Raw genomic sequence first — 26,790 nt, 5'->3', positions numbered from 1 at the left:
GCATAAGTTTGATGGGTCACATGGCAACTAGGGTGCAAAAAGCACACAAGCCATAGGACACAGAAGCAAGACATGCTCTAAAAATCTGCTTTGGCATTGCCTGATGCTGATTAAAAATTAAAAATTTAAAAATGGGCTGATTTTCATACTTTTTGTACATTTTAGGCATTGAACCTGTTTATTAGCAATGAATTTTTTTCATATGGTGGGAGACACAACTGGATTACTTAGAGAGGATGATGATGATGATGATTGGCAAGACAGAACACCTACTTCTACTAACATTCACCTCAGATAACAACCTTCTTGCTGATTGATCACTGCTTCATCTTCACATTATGTAGGGAAACAACTAGGATCACAACTTGGGGGGGGGGGGGGGGAGGATCTAATCACCACCTCACCCTCATGCATATGGAGGAGGCTTGCAGAGGGTTATACGTAGAGGTGCAAGAGGCAAATGTGAGGTGAGTAATGAAGTGGTATCCTAGGGGGAAAGGGGGTAGTAGTACTGGACATTTAACAACAAGATTGGTGGGTGGGGGTTAAGTTAGTGGAGAGACAGGGAGTGGTTCAAGATGGGAGAGAGACAAAGGGTGGAGGAGGCGATGGATTTCCACGTAAGAGCCAAAAGTAGACGAGCGGGGGATGGGGGATAAGATTGGATATCCATGGGAGGAACAAGGTGTGGGAGACTGTGGAGCATGTGAGGATATGGGGACAGAAGGCGGACATGGGAATCGACTATAAAACACACAGTTGCTGTGAACAATATAAGGAAAAGACAGATTGCTACTTACTGTGAAAATGCCCTGTTATGTTGTCAATGTGAAAAAAAACTTACACTTTAGCTTTTGGCCACAGCCGTTTACCGAAATGGAAACACATATACACTCATTCACGTCTCATGCATACATGACAGCCATATCCAGCAGCACGAGCTGGAGTCCAGCTGTCACATAGAATGGAAGCAGCAATCTAGAAGGGGAAGGGAAGGGATGGCTGGGTATTGGATGGGAGGGGACTAGTAGAGCACTGTGTGGCACACAGGGACTAGACTGCCAATAGGCACAGTGTCAGAAGGCTGTGAGGAGGGGTGGAGAGGGAATGGGGAGTGAGAAAGGAGTGAGGAAAAAGGATAGATGAGTGGGTGTGTTGGCAAAGACAAAGATGGTGAGAGACTAGAATATAGAGGAGGTGACAGGACAAAGGGGGTGGTAACTTTTGGGTAGTGGGTGTGGGGACAGTAGGCTGCTATAGGTGGAGGCAGGTATAATTTCAGGAGTGGAGTATGTGTTGTAAGGACAACTCCCAGCTCCACAGTTCAGAAAACCTGGTGGTGGAGGGGAGGATCCAAATGGCTCAGGTAGTGCAGCAGCCACTGAAATCAAACATGTTATTTTCAGTTGCACGTGTTGTGCCTAAGAGTGGTTTACCTTTGATCTTGCCCACAGTTTGGCGGTGGCTATTCATCCGGGTGGACAGTTGGTTGGTAGTGATGCCAATATAAAAAGCTGTGCTATAATTGCTGCATAGCTGGTACATAACATGGCTGCTTTCACAGGTGGCCTGGCCTGAGATGGGGTAGGCTAGGCCTGTGCCACGACTGGAAGAAGTAGTTCTGGATGAGTAGATTAGGCAGGTCTTGCACCTGCAGTTCAGTCCGAGCTGCTGAAAACGGCAGTCGCGTGTGAAGTGTGCTTGTGCTTGCTCGTTTGAATGAATGTGTGCGTGTATCTTTTTCTGCCGAAGGCTGCGGCCAAAAGCTAGTGTGAAAATGTCTTAGTTGTGCCTGTCTGCAACTTAACGCATCATCATCTTTATGGTAAGTAGTAATCCGCCTTTTCTGTATATTGTTGATATTCAAACCTGGAGTTTCCACTGTTTGACAGTTGCTGCAGGTATGAAACGAAGGTAAACATAGCAAAAAGACCAAAATGGCACGGAAGATTCTGCTATGAAGCCCATATAGGCAAGATATCAATGGTCAAATTTAAGATCTACTGTTTCAATTATTGTTTGTATCAAAACAAACTACATATACTACTTTATACCAATGCATTCAATGTTTTGTTCAACTCATTCTGGGGGCCCCAAAATCACTTTTGTACTGTGAACTACTTTCTGAAAACTGCAAACACAATAGCAATCACTATAATTAAAATGTAAGTACGATGTTCTACATCAAACCTGTAATTAAAATGTATCAGTGAACTTTGTGAGCAATAAGAGACACTGAAAAGCATATTTTATATTTAATATGCATAGACTGAATTTTAAATAAACTAACACATACATATATCAGAAGAGATTAACAACAAACAAAAACTGCAATCGTCCAGCCTCCCATTAGCATGAGCAGGTGCAGAACAGGAAAAGTGCAGCGACGTAACATCTTTTCAATTTACAACACAAACGGGATACAAACAGATTCTGTGAAGACACATGCATAACCTCAAAGCAGTGAAGAAATCAGAAGCAAAAAGTAGATGGGTGACAAGGAAAATAAGATTATATGTGGTACAAGTTCATTCACGACAAGCCATAAGCATCGAAGCACACAGTCCATACATTGTGATTAAATATTCAATGTGGTAAAAACATCTTGTCGAAATAACTGCCAGTCACACCAGGTGTGAATGTTACCATGCAGCATGCAGTTTTATGAAGCTGTAATTGTTTGTCACTGCAGGAACAATGGGAGAAAGCAACAAATTGAAAAGCTTGTCAAAAAAGAAAAGAAAAGGGCCTGCTTAACCCTCCCCCCCCCCCCCCCCTCCCCCGGTGATTAAAATGATCAGCTGCCCTTAACAGAAATTGTAGAAGTGGATGCTAACAAGAAGGACAATAAGATGTGACAGATTTTCTTTTCTTCTTCTCTTTCTCTCTTTTTTTTCCCCCAGTGTCAAACATAAGGAAAAATTATGACACTCTAAATAATGCCTCATATCTATAATTTTACCCAATGGATCCACTACCCAAAGACAGGTTCAATATTGATAAATGCAATATTATGCTCCCAGGCACTGAAACTTAAAAGTTCCAGCTACGATTCAGCTAATTTTAAGTCACTAACACCAAAAATTATTGACTTTCACACACAAGTTTCATCTATGATTCAACTAATTTTAAGTCATTAACAATGGAAATGAGTGACTTTCAGGCACAGTGTAACCAAATAACCATAACTGTTTTGATGTGGTTTTTAGTGGAAAATCTCAATTAATGAAACAAGGGAAAACAATATGCATGTAAATGAAATCTATAAAATTTTAATATGTCCGTGTACTATAAAAATCAGTACCTCTATAATGAGGAGGAATTCAATGTTAAAGGGCAGAAACATTGTAATTGGTAACATTAAGGGTTCAACTAACGCATTACCAGTTGTGTCAAATATTTCTTGGAATGCTGTATTTGTAAAAACATCAAAACATGCAAGTACAGTGTATAGGTGTACATAAGCATAAAAAGAATGAACAAAAAATGCAACAAGAGGGGTAATTTCGGGAGAAGGGAAAAGAAGTTTTAAACATTTCATTTTATTTGGATACTCATGCAAAGAAGCAGGTATAATATTTATACAAGAACTAAATCTCAACCTTACAGTATGTGTTTGAAATACAGAGCAAAACCTACCTAAAATGAATATTAATCTGAAATACTCTATGTGCAGACAATGTGTTCACAATTGTCATAAACAATGCTTCAGTGGTACTGGTGAACCAATTACTACAGTGCATAATCTGATGACAAAGTTTACACAGTATAACTATAAAATAGGCTCAATATCATAGTTGTATTTTCTTCACATTTAAAACTGTTAACATACCAAAGACAATACTCTGAAAATTATCAGAAAAATAAATTTCATTCAGAAATGTGAGACTAATAACCTACACAGCTCATTATTAGAAGGTTTATTCCTGATGCAAACCAAACAATGATTGATGATTTAATTTCTCAACAGATTATTATGTTTGTACTTTCCAGAGAATAATTTAGTCTCTTGATTTCACACAGATCCTGTAATTAATCTGTTTTTATTAGTAAAATACTTTCTATTTAATGTAACTGCCTTTCACACTTCACAAGACACAAGGCACAATCTCTCCAATTTTTTTAAAAAAATTTTTAGTAAGAGTTGACAAGAAACTCATCACTGCTAACAATATCTTTTTGAGCACAAGTAGGTATTAGAAGTTTATTTCTATCATGTTAACCATACTAACATACTATTTCTTGAAGTCAATGGTATGCTTTACTTAATAAATTTGGAAAGTAAAAATTAAAATATTGTTTATGCCTTTACAAACTGTTTCCTTTGATGCTCCAGCCACTATGTTATACATCAACCTTTTTTCCTACTATAGCCATACAACAGCATATATTTTTTACGTCTTGTGTGTTGTGTAATAAAAACACACATTTCATGACAAAGTGAAGTTGGAATCTACTATCGCTTTACACCACTGTAACCCTAATTTACTTTTCTGTCACACTATGTAATTACTTATTTTATCACTAAACAAGTTTTTGCAACCTACCATCAACTCCTTCAATGTATGAAGTTCATTCAAATGAAACCAGGTGAGTGCGTCTACACTTAAGGTGGAACCACATAACTGTGGGTATGGTGGCGCCACGTATTGGTAGAGTGTGACACGTGCACACCATTTGATGTTACATAGGACCAGTATGGTTTCATGCCGAAGAGAAGGTGGATATACAAGTTATCATCCACTACCGAACATGCAGGCGAGTAAGCAGGAACAACAAGGAGTGATTTGATTTTTGGCAGTGGAGGGAGCTGGAGGTCGCGTAATGTATCGACGGACAAGGGCCGTGTACGGTGAGTAGAGTCCGAGTCATTCAAGAGTTGTGGAATGGCGCAAACAATACCTTGAGGGACGCACGTCACTTGAAGACTATGTTTTAGTCTTTGACAACCGCAGAATCACCGTAGATGAAATCCATCGATTACTGGGTATTGCGTGGGCACCACCCACACCGTTAATGCCTGGATCTGACAGCAGCCTACTTGCTTCTTCAATGACAGTATCGACTGGTTAGTGTTGCAATGGGATAAATGTGTAAACAGTTTTGGCACTATTTTTGAGTATGTGTACTATGTGTAAACTACATTTTTGAGTTAGTAAAATTGTTACCGTTACTTTACACTAGTGAGCAGGTTTCATTTGAATGCACCTTAAAAATTCGCTAAGAAAATAATCACCGTCTTCTGCGATACTTCAATTCAAATCATTTGTCGAGGTATAAATTTCACTTTAAAAAACACATCAACCAATGGAAAGTGTATTTTAATTACACATGGAACTTTGTCTATGCGGGGGATCAGGGTTCAATTTTTGGTACTGACAACTGAGGAGCTGCTCAACCATTCAGTAGTGGTTCCACAGTCAAGAAACCCTACAACGACTAGCAGAGTGGTGTGCTGACAACATGCTCCTCCAGAGCACATCCAATGACACTATTTCATAGGATGATATGGTGGGTGGTCAGACCAACTGGCCCATCTAGGGCTGGAACGAGGAACTTTTACTTACTCATTGACTTTGAATGTCCTATTGTAACAATTCAAAAGCTGCAGAGAACATGTAACTTTGCTTCAAATTGCACAATGTTAGGGCAATTAACCTTTATTTGTGCTGGAAAACTGAGGTGATTGTTTTGGACTAAGAGTACTGTATTATCTCATGTTTAGTTCTTTATTACGGCACAATGACATACATGCACTCGAAATGCAGCGAACAGTTGAAACTAGCCAATAGTGTGAAATTAAACATTTCATTTCGAATAAAGCAGAAAAGATTAATGAAAGCCAAATCTCTTTAGCAAACCGACAAAAATAACTTCACTGTTCTGCAAGGCGATTAATGATTGACTCTCAGGAATAAAATCTAAAACTAATAACATATTTTCGTCTTCCGTAATTATGCAAATGCTTTTTAATTCAGTTGATAACTCCCGGCTGCAAAAATCCATTTGTTATCATTTAACGTGAATACAATAAACGAAGAGGAAACAACAAAATCGCTGAACTTAAACACAGTTCACATGGATACGATCCATCTCCCCACCACAACTCGGAGTGCTCTGAGCATCAGCACCAGGTTTACAACATTTCCGAACCGGTGCATATTAAGTAGGGGCGCCCAGCCATGCTTCCGTAACCAGAAGCAAAAGAAGGAACTACTCATACGAGACTCAACTATGCATGCGGAAGATCCCGCCCACAACTGCTTAAACGAATCTAATTTGAACAGTTGTCACATCAGGCTCATTGGAGGCAGTTTGTTGTTATGAAGCATTGCATAGTCTTCCTAAAGCCCTTGACATACTTTGCTGTTGGCAGACTCTTGTATGGGCACTGTGTTTTGTTGTTGTATACACCACATTTCCTTTGCAACTTAAGTTTCATTTTCGTTCTTTTTTTTCCCTCTCGTTCATGTTTTGTTGTTGCAGTACTATTCTGCAATAGCGGGAGACAATAATATTCTTTGTTAGAGTATTGTTTCTTACCAGTCAAAATCACAAAAATTTAACTGAAAACTAAAACAATGAAAAATTCCCGAAATTCTAAATAATTCCCGGGTTTTTCCCGGATCATATACACCCTGTAATATCACTACGGATACATCATTAACCATTCAATTTTTTCTCCAAGATATCTCCAAGTCACTCTATTTAGTGACTTTATCAGCATGAAACTGTCACAATCACAATTAATTGACTGATCTGCTATGTCAATCGACATATTAATCTCTATACTTCTCATGTACATAGAAACTTTCACTTGGCATCACTTTCACATTTCATCTATGTTTTGAAAACAATAAAAATTTAAGTAAGATTAAGTGCTGGAGGATAATTCAAGATATGAACCATCATTGTTTTCAAAACAACATGTTGTCTTTGCAGTAACTTTTTTCTTTTCTTTCATCCTTTAAGTGATTATTTCATTTAAGAAACATCAACATAAAGTTGAGTCCTCAGTCATTTTTTCTACCATCTTTTCACCCTACAAACTCAGGTCTCTCCACTTTTCAGCAACAGTTTCATAATTCTGTCTCATTCCTGAACACCAACCCAATAAGAATAAGTCAAAACTATTCGATTTTTAAAATCTCACAGAATTGCACAAACAGCTTATCAACAGGGGAGGCTGTTAATATGTGGCTCGCTTAATTATTAACAACCATATCGTGACATTCATTAGAAGAAAGTCATTTTCCTCCACCACACCTCTAAAAAGAACAGTATTATTTCAGCATTAGCTTATATCCTCCATGTCAGTTTAAGGAAAATTAAAAACATAGGAAATTGATTAGTTACAATATTAGTCACAATTGATTATCCTTCACCAATAACATATAGGGACACCCAATATTTGCATAAAAAGTTAATCTTTGCCTAACCAAATCATAAACAGGTATATCAATGGCAGTTTAAGTTTTTTCTCAACAGATTGCATATTTAAGTATTTGGTGTTAGCATCCTCTTGTATTCAGTTTCTGGCACCTTTGAACAGTTGTTTACCACACTAATAGTGAAAATGACTTAAATCAGCCCACCACAACACTATGAAATGCCAACAATCATCTACAACCAACGGCCAAAGAATGCACAACTCAAAGGGGAAATCAAACACACTACTTTATATCTCTCTATTTTCAAACAGCATACAAGAAACTGCTTGTATTTATCCTACTTTAATACCTGGTAATGAAGAGTGTCTTACCATTGTGTAGCTCACCCGTGACAGTGCCTTCGCCAGGTGGGCTGCCATCCTGATCACGCCACTTCCAGTCCAGCCCCCTGGCCACACGAGCACCAACAACAAGCTGCTTCAGCACTTGTGTCCGCAACAGCCTACGCTGCCTTCGTAAACTTGCCTCTGCCTCTTTTGCAGCTTTACCTATCATGTAAGTGAACGCTCTATCACAAAAAGATTTCTTTCTTTGTTTCTTAAACATCACTGATAGTGTGTAATACCATCACTGATAGTGTGAAATACCATCACTGATAGTGTGAAATACCATCACTGATAGTGTGAAATACCATCACTGATAGTGTGAAATACCATCACTGATAGTGTGAAATACCATCACTGATAGTGTGAAATACCATCACTGATAGTGTGAAATACCATCACTGATAGTGTGAAATACCATCACTGATAGTGTGAAATACCATCACTGATAGTGTGAAATACCATCACTGATAGTGTGAAATACCATCACTGATAGTGTGAAATACCATCCTGTCAATGGCTCACACCAATTGAAAGAAAATAAAAATATATTTTTATAGTCCACGACTTTCAAAAAGGCCACCTAAAATCGCTTTTGCTGCTCTACATTGCCATTTACTCCTTGTCTACACTGAGTTGGTCACAAAGCAAAGCAAGGCTTTAAAAAATATACTTCACAAGTAAATACAACCATGCTAAATACTGGGAGATGTTAAGCAGTGGCTAAGTACACAAACAAGAACTCTGACATAGGACCACAGATACACTGTGCCATCTTGAGACCTTTAGAAATTTCTTGCATAGGGGTAAGAGACGAGGAAAAGTATGCGCGCCTATCACTGCATCTTGGTACAAGAAGTAAAACCAAGTAAATAAATGTATGCTGTTCATAGATTCACAACACAACAGATATGAACTTTTTTTGTTCCACAAATTAGTTGTGTTTCCACTATGTAGCTCTGTCAATTTGCAGAAAAATGCACATACAAGCATGTGGAGTCATTCCTGTCCTTAACGATCATGTTTGGTGGACACCATTCTATTCAAACATTATTAAGTCCACTTTGCCCATGGTGCTACAGTGGCCATGGATATGTACCTCAAACAGAACACTGACTGTGGACTTCAAGAGCTGCCATGGCAAGATGATGTCCACTTGTAGTTTAGCAATTAAAACATACATTTTTAAAGCCAGGCTAACTGCCTCTGTGCTGTTGCCACTACCATCCCCATTAAATCTGCAAGACATGATCTTATGTCCTATGATGCTGGGCATGTTTATCTGGTAACACTCTGCACAGTCAGGAAACTCAGTCAGAACAATTACAAGAATATAATAGTGATACTTGTAAGGATGTTCCCAATTCTTGACATAACATGGAATTCCAAATCTGCTACTACCTGGTGTCATCTACACAGGTATTTAACTCACCAAAGTTAAACAACCCATAAAATATGTATACCTGTTTTGTATATGCAATAACCTGAAATAATTTCTAATGAAATCATTTACATGACAGAATTCACAATTATATCAGTAAGAATGTCCCAGAAGATGGTATAAATCTGGAAATAACACTCACTATGAGAGCCAGCAGCGGCCACAGCAGAACCACATGCCTGACGCTGTGCGACTGGCCTGGTGGTTAACACCCGTCACTAGGCACGTGGCATTTAGTGTGTTATGGACGAAAGCTTTGTGCAAAACCCAACTTGGTTCTTTATCTTTCATGGACAATATTCTACAACTGCAGTGCAGTAAAAGTCACAATGGAATATCTTCTTCCTAAAAACTTGCATTAATTATAAGCACTGTGACAAAGTCCAAGAAGTCCAAGAACAACATACTTCAATGAACAAAATACTTGGACAACCTGAGTGACACTTCATTAATTCACTACAGTACTAGCCTAACAAGTGTGTCAAAATGAAACAAGGACTGTTTGTGTGTACGAAATATATTAAAAGTGGCTGTGTAGAAATAATTCTGGTCTTCCACATTTATCAACACTGTTAAGAAAGTTGAATGTGTTTTTGTTTGTTCCTGAAGCTACAGTGATCAGAACATTCAACTCTGTATAAAAATCTCCAAAAATGCTTAACAACTAAACAAAGCATTTTTAATATACTTACTAAGTGGCAGCTATTATACAAAAAGACTGACTGTGACAGTGGATACGGTAAAAAGAATTCCTTCATCTAGCAAAAAAGCAACTGAGAAAGGAAGTCACAAGGACACAGCACTTTTTTAATGCGTTTGGTTTCCAGTCAAAGAAAATACAGGGAGATCAAACATTGGGATGTTTAACAGTATAAGTCCACAAATGTAAGAGAAATAAATCAATTTTTTATATGCAAAATAAAATATTTATTACTGAAGTTGATAGCTGTTTTTGAAACACCCTGGATAGAACTGGAAACTATGGATGTTTGGAAGAAAAAGATAAACAGCAGTTGATAAAGTTTAACTTCTAGATGTGAATTCACGTATGCATGAAGAAAGAGAATCTTAACAATCCTAGAATGCAGGATAGGCAGACGGTTTTATTAAGTGTACGTGATAAATGACATAGCACAGGCCTGTTACTTAGACACTACGGTCTCCGCTTTTTAGCCAACAGGAACGGATCATGACATTCCAAATAACTTGCACACAAACTGAGAACCCAGAGAGGATCGACACTGTCTACCATCCACAAATGTCTTTGCTGTTGCCCAACAATTGGTGATTTTAAATCCATGAAAGGTATGTCCAGAATGAGCAGAAGGTTCTGTAGGTGAAGGCTGCGAACATTACGAACTGCAGAGTGTCTCACATCTGAAAGCTCAACTATATTTAAGGCTTTAAAGAATGAGAACTGACTCTCTAGTAGAGAATCATGCAAGCTTATGCCATGCATCACAGAGCATTGCAAAGTTCTATTGGGTGGAATACTATCCAAAGATTATACCGAAAATAAGCTATGTTAAGCTACAAATAAAATACTGACTGGAATTGTTAAAATACAATCATCAGAAAAATCTTAAACCTTAGTATTTCTTCCCTGCAAACTCACCATTCAGATTTGAGCATTTATCATCTCTCTTAATGAGTTTGTAAGTTTTTGCTGCCTAAGACTGCAACCAATACGTGACAGCGTGTTGAAGCTCATCCAAGGCCAAGTGTTGATAGGCAGACCACTGTTATGCATGTGAAGAAGTGGAAACTAAGTCTGTATTGTAGAGTGGATGTTCAAAAATCCACCATGTGAAATGGTGCAGCAATTCTTGTGTTTGCCAACCTGTTTGTTGGACACTGCCACACAAAATCACATCACCATTAGTAGATTGTCTATATCATTTGTTTTGGATGGCTCTTCTCACTGGGTTTCAGAATTGATTGTCCTCCCAAATTTCATAAAACCAACAAATAAGATTCCTTTACCATGAAAAAGTGTAGTCATAAACTTTTTGGATGATAAATTTGGTCTTTTTTGTGTGTGGGGCGGTCAATATGACTCGATATAAAACAATTTATTTACACCACATACAGTTCATAGGCAGTGCAAATTTCTTTAAGTTTTTTTCCTCTAAAAACTACATTACAGAACAAATTTCAAATTTGGTGCGATTTTCAGTTGTAATGTTCACACTGAAAGGCTACAGCAAGGAAACACACAGTAACATGGCTTAATTGCTACTGCAGCTCTAAGCACAATGATCTACTCTACCAGTGCATAGACCCTTCTATTCCTCTCACTACTACCCATGTTAGATGAAAATGGAGGCTGTTTTGGAGATAGACTTAGCAGCACAGGACAAGAGGAATCTAAAAGTGCCTGGAAATAAAATTTCCATAACAGAATTTACGAGAAATTATTTCCAAAATGAAGTACACCTCTAACTCCACCCCCCCCCCCCCTCCAAAGAAAAAAATAAAGAGCTAGTGATACCTATTAAATAAAAAAAGCAACTAAGTTTTACAGTATAAACCAGGAAAAAAAGGTAGCCCTTTCAACAGAAAGGGAGATAACATTGTTTAGACAATTATGAAACTAATATTCGCTGTTCATTTTGATTCCAGAAGTGAATCTATAATTAATTTGCACCACAGCTAAGTCTGTCAAAGGTGCAGAAGTTGTGGATATCCACTAGGAGACTGATGACGTGGATTTGCTGGCAAGGAAGTTTGTTCGGCAATGCACTGCAAGAGTTTCTGACAAGGCTTTGTGCTACTATGTGAAACTGACCGACTGGCTTGTCCAACACCTTCTTGCTGCCCTGGTTAAAGTCCAGTCTGAGGGGACAGTACTTTGCACTGTTAAAATGTACAGAGCAGCGTCTATTAGGATTTTGAAAGGTTCTTTACTTCAAGATTTACATACCAGTTAAGGCTTGGATGGAACTGATGCGAATGACATATTGATGCTCAAATTTGTTTTATCTAGTTTTAAAGAACATACATTATCTGTAGATATAACTTCAACCCAATGAATCATTATTCTACAAACATTTCCCATATCTTCAGGGTGCGCCAGAGACAACTCTTGGGCCCAATTCACACACAGATGGCATGGCATGGCGTGGTGTGGATGCACCACTTCATGGTCTGCACCACACCCTATTTGTCACCACTCATGGCACACGAAATTGCACGTTGTGGAGATGTCCAAGTGGTGCCCTGCTCTTTTCGTCACTCTGAACTCATCCGATATGCCTTCAAACTTTCGATGTGCTATTTTTCACTCAAACTGAAATTGAGCAAGTGGGACTCACCTTCACCTGATTTCAAGAAACCTGTTTTGTTCAGTGTCAAAAGGTGGAAAACGAAACAGGGTAGGAATCTCTTAATCATTCTCAGTTCAAATATATGGTGAATGATGGTATCCTTTAGGGAAATGGCAGCAAGGAATAGGAAAGGACACCAGGTGCACTAAGTGTGTAAGCCTGGAGTCTTCATACAATATGTTGAAGAGGCTAATCCGGCAACCATTGAAGGAACAGGCTGCATCCGACTGCAGATTATGGCGAACATCGAAACAAATTGTTCCTGTCGTCCGGCCTTTAAGATCATAATTGGATCATTCCAGTGACTGACAGTAAAGCGTGATAGGATCAGCTTTGTGCAAGCAGCTTCAACAAAGCTCATAATTTGTAGCATTGTCCCCAGAACTGACTGTGGCCACTTCATTCTGAGTCGAGTGGAATGCCTGAATCAAATGTTCTGCAAACCTTTTAGAGGGACCCAACAGTTTTCAACCCTTATGAGTAGTGTATTAAATATCAGAGGCTGCTAGATAGCTGTGTGCAGGATGCACACATGGTTTTTTTTAGATTACGCGACACACTGTCCAGTCCATATAACGATAGCTGTAGGGAACCCAGAAGCATCAGTGTAAGATTCCTGCAACAGACGAAAGTATTGAAATCCTGGTGGTTAACTGCTAAAGCACTAGCAACAAAGTGTCAAGAGTTTGAAGTGCTCCTGAAAAACAATGATGCTCGCATAATACTATGCACAGAAAGCTGACTAAAACCTGAAATTGATAACAGTGACATTTGTGACAAAATTTAAGTGTATGTCGAAAGGTTAGGCTAATAGGAAATGGAAGTGATGTATTTGTCCCAGTACACAAGAAACTCGAATCCATCAAGATAGAAATTGAAGCTGCATGTGAGATTGTTTGGCAAAACTAAATATCAAGGTTGGGCACAAAACAGTACCTAACCGAACACTTTACAGAAAACTGTCAGTTCACTTGTAGTAACTTCCCCAGTTGTACCTTAATCATTTGTGGAGGCTTTAATTATCCAAAAACTTTGTTAGTGCTGGGCAGAATAAGACATCCTTTGAAACATTACTAAAGGCCTTATCTGAAAACTATCTAGAACAGATAATTCGAAACTAAAAAGACAAAAGTAATCAGTATTACTGTCAGTGGTGTTGAGAAACTGAACAATGCTCCAGTGCCCTCAGGAGTTCCCATCGGATTCTATATGGTTTTTGTGAATGAGGTGAATTTTCTTTTAAGTATAATCTATTGTAGATCTCCGCAGCAAAAACCATGCCCAGTAGATGGAAAAGGCACGAGTCACACTTGTCTGGAAGAATGGTAGTAGAAGTGATCCACAAAACCACCACCCAATATCCTTGACACTGATTTGTTGTAGAATCTTACAATTTATTCTAAGCTGAAACTTACAGTATCTTGAACAGAATTACCTCCTCCATTCCAAAAACAATGATCATGTAGAACCCAACTTGTACTTTTCTCACATGACAAACTCAAAGCTTTGCCTCAAGGCAGTTAGGTAGATACAGTATTTCTCTATTCTCATAGAACATTTGACTCAGCACCACATCTATGCTTATTGTCGGAAGTTCAATCATATGAGGTATTCAAGTGAAATTTGTGACTGGATGGATGATTTTTTGGTAGGGAGGATGCAGCATGTTATCTTGGGTAGAGAGTCAAGGTCAGATGTGGAATAACTTCAGGTGTGCCCCAGGGACCCTTGCTATTCATGTTGTATATTAATGACGTTGCAGACAATATTAAAATAAGGCTTTTTGTAGATGATGCAGTTATCTATAATGAAAGAAGCTGCATGAATATTCCATCAAACCTTGATAAAATTTCAAAGTGGTGCAATGATTGGCAATTTACATTAAACATTCAGAAATGTAAAATTGTACACTTAAAAAGAAGAAGAAGAAGTTGGAATTGGCCACCTCATACAAGTTCCTGGGTGTATCACTTTGCAAGGATATCAAATGGAATGATCACATAGGCTCTGTTGTGGGTTAAGCAGATGGTAGAAATCAGTTTATTGGTAGAATAACGGGGGAGTGTAGTCTGTCTAGAAAGGAAACAGAGGGCTGTCCATTACTTACATGAGGCAATTTTGGAATTTTTTCACTCCCTTCTGCTTCCTTGGTGAGATGTCTGTGAGATTTGGCTCAACTTCCTCCACCTCTCCCTAAACTCATGCAAGATCTTTCAAAATGTGTATTTATTTCATAAAAACATTAATCTTTGCTTGATTGCATTATATATAATCATTTAACGCAGAATGAAGTCTGCAATTACAGTGAGGATATCGAACAATGAAATACGTAAACAGAAGGAACTACTAAAATCTGTGAAAAAACATTCATTCTAATTCAGTTCACTTGTGTGGTCTCAAATGTGACTACTGGAATCAACACATTCATATGATTTTTAGTAATAATTTTTACAGGTGTAAACATAGTAGGCTGGCACCTGCCCACGTGTTGCTGCCACCTGGCTTGTACACTGCAGCATTCTTCGAGTCGTGTGTGTGTGTGTGGGGGGGGGGGGGGGGGGGGGGGGGCGGGGGGAAGCTAAACAATAGAAGCTTTAGACATATTTTAGTGGAGAAACATGTATTACTTAATTTAACACAGCTTTCTCAGGATTTTACACTGATTCCCGTGTGTGTGTGTGTGTGTGTGTGGGGGGGGGGGGGGGGGGGGGGGTGTCAGTGTGACACTGCTGAAACTGCTCCCTCTTCAACATCTTGTCCCCAGATCAATTCACCCAGTCCTCCTCAACACAACAAGCCACTTCCAGAATGGCTGCATCAGTACCTCTATACAAATTAAACCTACTACCAGTCACCAGGAATACCTCCATTTTGACAGCTGCCACCCATTCCATACCAAGAAGTTCCTTCCGTACAGCCTAGCTACCCACAGTTGTCTCGTCTGCAGTACGGAGCAGTCCTCCTCCAAATATACCAAGGGTCTCTACGGGGTCTTCACAGATTGAAATTTTCCACTTGACCTTGTACACAAACTAATCTCCTATGCCTTGTCTCCCCGAGCACCGAGCACCTCTAACATACCCACCATTTGGCCACAAAGGAGCACTCCCCTCACCCCTCCCACAGTGGTATTCCACTACCCGCTGAAACTACACAATAGCCTCATAATTCTCCATTCCACCCCTGCCCCCAGCCCCTTGTCTCACAGCTCATATCCCTACAATAGACCTGAAGGCAAGACCTGTCCAATACATCCTACCATGACCATCTACTCCAGACCAGTCACAGGAAAGGCTACCAGTGAAAGCAGTCATCTGATCTACAAACTAAGCTGCAACTGCTTTGCTGTGTTCTCATGTGCCTGAAAACTAACATGCTGTCTTCTCCATCAATGGCCACTGACAAATTGTGGCCGACAGACAGCTAGACCACCCAGTTGCTGAACATGCTGCCCAACACAACATGATTCAGTTTAATTACTGCTTCACAGCTTGAACCATCTGGATCCTTCCTACCACCATCACATTTTCTAAATAGTGTAGACAGGAACTCTCCCCGCAATATATCCTATATTCCAATAACCCCCCTGTGTTCAACCTTCACTAGTTCCTGTCCTCCACTTACGTATCTGTTCCGCACTCCGAGTCCAGCACAACATTGACTTTCATTCCACCCATGCACCCACCAGTATTTTTCCATCCCCCCCCCCCCCCCCCCCCCTCCACCCCATTCCCAACCCAAACCACCTGACTGCACTTAGCAGCCCACCCTGCCCCATGATGATGTCCCTACACACTCCCACGAGCAGCACTACACCTTCCCCCACTCCACCCTGCTATTCCCCCCCCCCCCCCCCAACCCTTCCCACATAATTCTATGGCACCACCTTATCCCCACCACTGGATTTCTGTTCCCACCCCAGGAAGTTACAACTCAGTCCAGCCGCAGAGGCATAACGTGTATATGAGTTAATGCTGCACACACACACACACACACATATATTTTCTACTTCAGAAGGTCTTTTGGCTGAAAGCTACAATGTATAACAGTCTTTTAATTGTGCCTGTCTCCGGCTCAGGGTCACCTTCATATTTTGAATAGCAATCTATCCCTTTCATAATACTGCCATTATTCCATCCTGGACTTTCCACTGTTTGAGGGGTTCATTTCATTTATCTCGTATATCTTGTATCTCAGAAGGAACAGTTTTGTTATGATTGATTCTCTCATACATCTAAATAAGTCTGTCTGGGGCTGAAAGTAGAAGGCATGCAAGTAAAGCAATTTGCCTCTGACAAACTGATTTGGTCACAAGAGTGTACAGCAGACAACTTTTCAGGCATCCAGAATGAAGAAGAAATTGTTTATATTTGAAACTTGTTTTATTCAACTAATGGGACAGATAAGTGTGATTAAATGAAAAGGAAAACCTTTAAATGTTGTACTTCCTTTCTTGGGGCAGAGAATGAACAATGAGCAAAATTTGTGTTTCTGGCCAGCATAGCATGCCGAGTTGTCACTCTAGCCAGTTGATATTGTCTAGAACAAACTCCTCTATAGTGGATGAGGGAAAATAGGTTCTAAGAGCTGCAGCAAAACTTTGTGCAGAATTATCCTCCTCCTCCTCCTCCTCCTCATAATCATCCCAGCCACCTTTATCCAGTTCTGCTTGGTTCTTTAGAAAAGCATCGTAAAGTCATTTATATCTACCTTATGTGCAACAGTCAGAACACCGTTTTTACAACAAAGTTCTGAAATGTCACACTTGTTGGAATATCTTTGACACTATTCAGGGAAATCATGATCATCTCCTTCTACAGTAACTGATACTGACCCACAGCCAGTACAATTCAACACTAGTAGGTTACAGCATTCTAAGCGAAAACTGTGTAGCCTGTGAAATATTCATATTCATTATATCCTGTCATTCTAGGAATGAAACAGACCTCTGGAAAACAGCCATTCAGTATATAAGCTACCACACAACAAATTAGGCTGAAATTCAGAGACTGCAAACGAAATTTTTAATAAAAAGAAAAGACTGAAAGCTTTAATTCTAAAAAGCTTTCTCAGACCTTATCTCATAATAAATTCTGATCTATGGGAATGGATCCACTACTTATTTTGCAGTACACACTGAACTAAGACAAAGGTGCCAAATTGTATTTCTTTGCATTGTAAAATAGCGCAACATTTCAAATGCCTTCAATATCTCAAATAATTGTCAGCTTCTGCTGAATGTTCAATATCTTCTTTTGGTGCCCAAAAACTTTCACAGTGCAGACCTCAATCACATGACTTACATGCAGAATTCAGCACTTGTTTGAAATTATCTACCAAACCCTATGACCCACTACTGGCAATAAAAATCGATTTAGAATGACTAATCCAACCACCAATTTAACGCGACTTGTTCAAAATTGTTAGGAACCGGGATTCAGTCTTCAATACGTTTAAACATTTTATTATTTAAAACCAGACTTTTCTTAAAGCATGGTTCCTCTAAACCAGAGTTCAATAGCATAACTCTAATGGAAATTTCAATAGGGCATACAGGAATATTCATTAAAAACAGACATTTCTTAACAGTGTCTTCATTAACACGGGATTTTACTACAGTAGATAAAAATTAACAAGATTTATTAGCAAAGGTAACGAGTAACCTTTTCACCAACAAGATGAAACTGATTTTCTGATAATAAGCAGGTCAATCAAATATAAACTGGAATTTTTTTTTATATACAGGTTTATTTAACCTACAGAAAAATTCACACTCACAAACTTATTTTTCTATATAGTCAGTAGCAGTTTCTTGATCCTGCGTTTGTAAAATGAACGTCGCTGTGTCAACAGCCAGCTGCATACAAACACTTCAAAAGCGCCATAGCCATCAAACCTGAGTATTTTGACAGCCTCCTTTAGTGATCCAAATAAATGAAAATCGCAGGGTGATAACTCCACTTCTTTGAGAGAATGTTCTAGTATAGTCTGGGATAATTCCTGAATTTTTGGTTGAGTTTGGGCAGCTGCCTGGGTTAGACCACAGTCACGAAGCATGATGATATCCCAGATCATAAATAAGTGCCTTTTCTGATGATACACACATTTAGTGTGGTTCAAAAGTTGGCAACAGTACAATGTTCATAGAGAAAATCAACGAGAAGAACTTCTTTAAGATCAAGAAACACTGTTGCAAGAACCTTCCCCATGGAGAGTTTTTTTTTTTTTTTGCTTTGATGGGTACCAATTCATCATATTTGTACATTCCACGTTGATTTTTTTTCCGATTCTGTGTTTAAGTACATGTAGGTTTCACCAAAGGCCACTGTCTGGTGCAAAAAAAGTTCCCTTTCAGTTCTGTAGTGTGTTAGTACCAGCTTCCTCAAGACAATGTAATTTGTGTTTTGTGGTGAGAAGATGGGGCACCCACCTTGGGACACTTTCCAATCTCCAACATTGTCAGTAATGATCGCCTGAGAGCACTACCATAGATTATGTCAACCTCAGTATCAAATTCAGCAACTGTTATTCGGTGATCATCTTGAATAAGCTGGCTAACAATCAAATATTCTCCTCAGCCATGCTAGTCCTAAAGCAATGCTAGTGAGCTGCACTCTTAAGTGTGTCTCATGCTCATAAAAACTGTTTGTGCCAAGCATACACTTTAGTCTCTCTCATGACACTGTCCCCAAACTGTGCAGGAAGTCTTAAAAATTTCAGACAGTTTTGTGCCCTCTGTTGTGAGAGACTATTATAACGTGTTGCGCAACAGATGGCAGTACCTCTTGCTCTGACATTGTGTTTCTGACTAAAGAAAAAGTATGTCAACACTCCAACTGTGGAGATCAATCAATCATCGGAAATGGCAGCAACAATTACACCACTCTCCATTTACAAAAAGATTTATAAAATAAAACTTCTGGTTTATATTTAATTTACCCTTGTCTAACATGGTCACTGCAAATCTATGATGTTATTCCTATATACGGAGTCAAGCAATTAAAATGAGAACAATGAATAATAAGGGATTCTATTTTATGTTCTAATTATGAAGGGGATACAAAATATTGACACAAAGTGCTAGTTCTCACCAAGGTCATCGCAGACGCCTGTTACTGTCCCGTACAGTTCCAGCCCTGACAGACTGAGGTAATGTGTTTGACCCGAAGCGTTCTTCCCAGCCTGTTGCAGCCTTACATGGCGCCATCCTTGAGTTTCTTCAGCTGGTGGTTCCAAAGGCCATGAAGCTGTACTGCCTGGTTCATTCAGGCTGCCATCATCCACATGAGTATAAAGTGTAGTCCAATTTACACCATCTTTTGACACCTGGATAGAGGAATTAGAACAGAAAATTCAAGTGCTGATACAAATTGGTGCTATATTCAAGTGTCATTATGCTATAAATTAAACACTTAAACACAGTCTGGTGTTTGAGTGGCTATTTCCTAATTAAAAATTGCAGAATTATTTTCAGTAATTTTTGCAAGGGGGTAGTACATTAAAACAAAAAGAATGTGGGGGAGGGGGGGAAACGGAAAAAGAAGAAGAAGAAGAAGAAGAGACCTGAATCACACAACAGTCTATAATCAACAATTAATGTAGTGAACAGTAGGTATGATAAAAAATGAAAGTACATGCTGATGAACACACTACAACTGGAAAGATGAGACTGGATTTGCTAGAACAATTATGTTTAGTATCTTTCACAATAATAATAATAATAAGAAGAAGAAGAAGAAGAAGAAGAAGAAGAAGAAGATTAGCCAACTTCCACAATAAGAATAATAGCGAAATCTGGGGCAATAAAAATCATTGGCTCTTCATATGTCCATGCGGCTGGGGAGGGAATACTGTCTACGGAGAAAGTTCCTTCTTTTTATATTTTCATGATAGACATTGATTCATAAGAAATAAATTAATTGAGATAAGTAGTCTGTACAAGTACATCACATAAGCATCTATCAATGCATCTGTGATGGGTAACTGCTAACTGCTTCATTTCCCCTAGTATAAGACCCCCCCCCCCTTTTTTAAGAGGCTCCTTGAGAAAAATTATTTTTAACGTATTCTGTCTAATCAAAATTACAAACTTTTACTGAGAAAGGATCAGCCTAAAAAATTAGCATTACACCTATTCTTAACTTATTCCATTTACTGTCTATGTTTTGTAATTCAAGGAGAAGTAAACTAAACAAAAAGAAATTGTTCACATTAATTTTTATCTTTTACTGCCTTTTTTGTTTAGCTTCTCATCTGTGGAACCACTATTTTGAATCATGATGATGATGATCACAAATATTAAGCTTTTTTTAACACGTTGTTATTTCTTTTTTTTTTTCCTTTTTGAACATAAAAAGAGGATTTCCATCTATACTGACATGAGAATGTTACAATGTCTTTTGCTACAAAAGCACATCGTCTGCCCACCACTCTCTTACTGCCTGTGCAGAACCAGCAGCTAACACACCACCGATCATTCTCATCATACTTCAAGGAGAGCATCAATGACATTGCTGCAGGAAAAACAGAAGTACGGCACTGGCCCCAATCTAGACTTTTAGCATCTCCTGCAAAAATGTATGCCATTGTTAAGTATTTGTCCGATTTTGAAATCAATTTGATTCAGAGTACAAATGGATTGAGGCGTTTCCATGATAGTAGCAAGATGAAATCTGCTGCCTGCCCACCACTCCCCTACCCACACCTATTACAGTCCTGTGTCAATCTAGTTGTGTTCCTCCTCCTAACCTTATGTAGAGCGGTGCTTGGGCAACAGTGAAACACGGACAGCAATATCTTACGATAACGACTGCATTCAGTTTAATGGGGTCTGTTTCATTAGAAATTTAATCTGGATTAATTTTTTCCTAGTTTCATATGAATGTCACCATCTTGTTCTGAAACTGATTAAAAACTGGCAATATTTTTCATCAATATTCTAATATGAGAACAGTGATCGAATTTCTCATAAATCATTAGTTTCTCACAACCAAACAAAATATAGATTGGGTGCAGAATCAAGGCATGGTTTTTGTAGGATAAGATTTTCACCTTTAAATGTTACCTTTACTTAAAAAGCAGCATAAATGTATGTGTATGGTATCCACACATGTATGAGAACCTTTATTGCAAACCCATTCAAACAATAGAAGTCTGTAAGTTGACAGAATTTAATGCTACTTCCTCCTGTGTTTCACATAATTGTCAATGGCACTGTTAGAGCCGCTAGTTCACAGTTTCTCTTGTATTCGTTGCTGTTGAGTAAAATGCCACCTGATTGTCTGAACAAGATCGATACTGTATAGGGTGCTTCGGCATATCGAGAAATCTGGAACTACTTGAACTAAAGTATTATTTGCTAAACCCCACTCTTTGAAATTCTTCAAAATAAATTTGTACAAAACTTCATATGTAAATTTAAGACAACCCCTATATTAATTATTATATATTAATCCATCCACTATATATATTAATCCATTCAGCTTGCAAAAAAGCTGACCTCGATAGCAATTGTTTATATATAAGATTACCCCGTCTTTTTCAAATGATGAATTTGGTAGAAAACCTCATCTCATAATAGGCTACCTTCCCGTGTTAAAAATATGATTCGAACTGTTGTTATTCGGATCAATAACATTCAAATAGCATTTATGGTCAATATTCTCACAAAATGTTATTTTCATGCAATTAAAGCTTAAAAGTTATTAAATACCAAGATTTGGTCACGTGTTCGAAAATGCTCGGATACTGGCCTGATGCTCTGGTGTGGTGACATCGCAGACTAAAGTTAAATGTTTTTACATCCAAACAGTTTAGCTATTTAATAATGGAAAATGTAATTGCAACTTGTGAGTAACATCAGAAATGTAATTCTATGAACGCTGATAGTGGGAAACCCTGTGAAAGTTTGTGTGTTTATGCCACACCCATTTACAGCGGCAATATGTGCAATGACGGACATTCTTTTCCCTGCTTCTTGCAACATCATTAAACTCACCTACAAGACTCACTTAAAACTGAGGAATTGTAGAACCTTTGCAAATGGGCCATTATATTAAAACTGGACTGTCGACTATTAGTCATGAGATATGACACAAAGCACAATAAAATTATTCTTGGCAAACCTTAGTGCTGATTTCCTACACAGAAGACACCCAAGCAGAAGTATTGGTCTGACGAGGCGTTCAATGCCGCAACAGGTAGCACATATGACTACGGATAATGAGGTCAAATGTTCGAGTCCCTGAAGGGTCAGTTATTTCTAAAAGTTTTAATAAAATATGAAAATAGCATTAGCAAGAACAGATCATAGTAGATGTTTCAATGACAAGAGTATGATATATGTAGCTTCACATTGATCTTACTCTGAGAAATGGACAACAGAGGATAAATACATTTCCTTTGTGAACAAATGTTTCACTTTTTTTTGGAAAGCATTACTTGTAGTGAGGATATCACCATACGCCCACAATACTATGAGGCGTATGACGATGAGTTTTTCTATATAGAAAGATATAAAGCATGTACAACATGCTGGTAGCACAAACTTAAGGTCTGTGATGTTTGGGAGTGTAAAATAACGCCAATGCTAAACAGACTTACTTCATCTTCACACAAGATGAAACTTTACAAGTTCAAAAAACTGCGATCCTAGCTGGACAGTATGAAGATAAAAAATATTGTTTCTAGTAAAGTACAAAGACAAACATCAAGCACTCATGTAAATACCTCAAAGTTAAAGAAAGTTTGAAATAGAAAAGAATTCAAATATCTCGGAGAATGGATTAGTTGGAATGCTGGGGAAAGCAAAGCAATGGAATCGAGAATACGCAAACTTGAATTGGCCTTCCAACTACCAAAAAAATACATACAACAAAAAATCCCTTTCATGGGGGTCCAAAATTACAAATTACAAGACAGTGATAAAATATCTTTTTGAATGTGACACGTCCCAATAACAACTGCAAATTTAAGTGCATGTAAACAACAAGGAAAACACAACAATATTCTGTTTCTGATCGGTCTGATGAAATTTTGTGATTGTGATTACGTTATCACATAAGACGAATGTCGAGTAGTTTTATAAATAAATCAAAATTTTCTTCCAGGTTGGAGTGTAACCAGCAATATATGGACATCATCTTGTAAAATTTGACAATCTACCATTCTGACAACTGATCAACCAGATAATTTATGTGAAGCTGGGTAAAATGACAACTCTCACTAAGATTTTAATTTCATTTAATGACACTATCATTCCTTGTATAGTGGAAAGGCATATCTCTTAGATAAATTACTGTTAACTTCAAAGTGCGACATTTTTAATGAAGATAGTGAACTTTTATGTCAATGTGGTGGCAATTTGCTGGTAGAGTGCAATAACACTTTTTGCATCTTACCTCATTCTCTGGAATACTCAAACTTTTTTCGGGAGTTATTACAGATATATTTGTAAATTATGGTACTACACACCATTCATAACCAAATTATGGTACTACACACCATTCATAACCATTTTTATGCAATGTAAATTCCAAAGCAAGACATTACTGTGAATAGCTTTATGGCACTAGGAGCAGCGAGATAGCCAGTGACATCACAGGCATCAAATGACTGGAGTGGAGTGTTTTATTGAGCTTTCAAATTATTTGGATCTCATTTTCATTAATGCATACTGACATTCAAGAGGAAAGCATGTTAGGGGGATAAAATAATGTAATTAATCATTTAAGACAATTTCCAGAAAACAGTCAAATACCCTACTGGGTAAATATAATATAATTTCAAATTAACTGAAAATTGATAAAAAATAAATATCCACCAACATCCTAACCCTACAACCTCTCTCATCAGACATCTGCAAAGTAACGCCCATCTAAACAATTTTATCTGATCTTTCTCCTAGGCTTCGAGTGCCTATTGTCCCGCATGGAAACTAAGAATATCTCTCACCACCTAAAGTACATTGACCTTCAAACCATCCAGGACATTGTAGCTTAAGACAGAATCCACTTTGACAAAAGGATTCCAGTCTGCTTTTTAATCTTGCCAGATGGAGTGAGTGCACCATAGTGAATGCACAAGCCCCTTGTAAAGGCCAATTGGAATAATGTTTTAAAATTTTCTGAGGCAGTCTTTTAATGGCTTCTTTATGCCTACATCAAGAACCTGCAGTTTTGATGTCCAGGTAAGACGACTAGATTAGCCTCCAAAGCATTAACTTAATTCCTGACTTCAGAGATGAGGTGACACTGAAACAACCAACACTAGCATAACTTTTCCTGAGCAGCACACCATGTACGTAAATTTAACTAGTAGTCAGCAAGTCATTAATTTCGCTGTCACCCAGACTTTTTTTGGCAACATATCACTAACCCCTTACAGAAACTTCCCTTGGGCAAAGTTTTACCCTTCAGAATAACTTAAGGAGGAGGGCCTCCTTTTCTCCCTCTACAACAACTACTAACATCACAGCAATTCTTGGTTTTTCATTTCCAGTTGTACTTAATGAGATATTGTTCACCCTCTTATAATTTATTCTTTTATTGCTCAGCATATCAGGAAAGACAGGTGTCTTGTTAGCTTTGTCAATCTGATGTAGAGGATGCAATTGATGCTACCACATTTGGATTACATGTCTCTGACGTAGAGTTTTTCGATAAAATCATCTATCATCATCTGCGGTAGTGAAGTACTCTGGACGGGGCAGAATAGCAGCACCAACCAATACTTCCAAGTAAATAACTTTACTGTCTTCACAGTTTTCAAGCCCTTCAGCAGGATTATTTGCCGAGAGACAAAGGAAAGAACCTTACCTTCAGATTATCTCCCAGCTTTTCACTTTGTGGGATTCCCTTCATGAAACTTAAGTTTACAGGTTACTCTCCAATGTGTGCTACACCTCACATAGTATTTGTCCAAGCCTTACTCTCTACCAGAGTCTCTGTTACATGTAACTTTTTGCAAAAGACAAAAACAACAAGTCTGAAATCTGCATAATTACTTTGCCAAATTCCGCAGTTTGTTGAAAATTATCTTCCAGTGTCACTACTCACTGATGACTAAATCTTACTCCTTAGTTAAAGAAAAACTGTGCCTGTCCTGTCATGCAAGCACAATAATAGTTGCTACCTAAATGAAATATCGACTGATGAGGGTTACGTTGTTACTTCATATACAACTCACCAGCAATATTACTGTGCCATATCGATCTAAGGCATGCACATTACAGTTTCTAAGATCTGAAAATACATTTGTTCTGTACGGTCATGCAGATAAGCAGCAACCTCATTTTTGGTGGAGGTCTAAGTCCAGGAATGTGGCACATTGGGCAGAGGGGGACCATGTGAAGTGGATGAGAGAGAAAATGTTGAGGTCGTAAAGGAATGGTGTCCTGGCCCTAGGTCCAGATCACTAATATATTATCAATTAACTTAACCAGACATGGTTAAGGTTTCCTTTAGGTCACCCATAAACACACTAGCATTGGAAGGTGCCGTGTGACTGAACCTCTCATGGCTCCATCCTTACTTTCAACTTTCATCCATTTTCAGCACACTAGCCATCTATAGAACCTGCCTTTTCACAGCTGCCATCTCTTCCACAAAAAAACTCCCATATAGGCTGGCCCCATGTGGACAGCAGGTGGCCAGCATATCTGCACTGAAAAGAATTTCAATCCAATGTGCAGAAGGTCTCTCAATGGCCTTGACGGATAAGCACTATTCCTCGAACACAGTCTGCAAACATTTTTTCCCGTGCCTTATCCTCAAGCACTCTTAATCCTTCCACCAGTTTCAAGAACCTGCTGCAAAGGAGCACCTACTTATCACTCAATACCATGCCGGGCTGGAGCAACTGAGCAATTTGATTATCCATCACCATGGTGGAAATAAGGGACCACCCTATCTATGATCTTTAAGTAGTATTTCACTGCTCACCCAGGCTACACAACATCTTGCTCTATCCTTACGTCCTCTCACTCACAACGCTTTGCCACAGGCATCATATCACAGTAAGAGCCAAGTGCAAGACTTACCTGATTCACCTACCCAACACAGCCTACTCTAGTCCTGGCACAGACTTATCCTATCCTATCCTATCAAAAACAGGACCCCACCAATGAAAACAGCCATGTCAAACAGTAACTCTACTGCAATTTCTGCACAGCTTTTTATGTGGCCTTGACAATCAACCAACTGCTCAACCAATTTAATGTCAACTGTCATTCTGCAGCCAAGAGCAGACCT

The 26,790-nt window shown here is 38.6% G+C and overlaps 1 protein-coding gene across 8 annotated transcripts in view; it reads right to left on the bottom strand.

The window, feature by feature from the left end:
• LOC126279069 (E3 ubiquitin-protein ligase HECTD1) overlaps positions 1–26,790 on the bottom strand; it is a 311,851-nt gene that overhangs the window by 131,625 nt on the left and 153,436 nt on the right. For all 8 annotated transcript variants that reach the window (XM_049979517.1, XM_049979523.1, XM_049979518.1 and 5 more), the window contains 2 exons: positions 19,633–19,867; positions 7,763–7,939 (listed from right to left, as the gene is read on the bottom strand). In XM_049979517.1, the coding sequence (XP_049835474.1) occupies positions 7,763–7,939; positions 19,633–19,867 (412 nt within the window). The remainder of the gene's footprint in view (positions 1–7,762; positions 7,940–19,632; positions 19,868–26,790) is intronic.

The sequence above is a fragment of the Schistocerca gregaria genome, chromosome 6 (genome assembly GCF_023897955.1).
Source record: "Schistocerca gregaria isolate iqSchGreg1 chromosome 6, iqSchGreg1.2, whole genome shotgun sequence".
Classification (NCBI taxonomy): Eukaryota; Metazoa; Arthropoda; class Insecta; order Orthoptera; family Acrididae; genus Schistocerca; species Schistocerca gregaria.
Note: the sequence above shows the minus strand (reverse complement) of the source record. Positions and strands in the feature narration are given on the sequence as shown.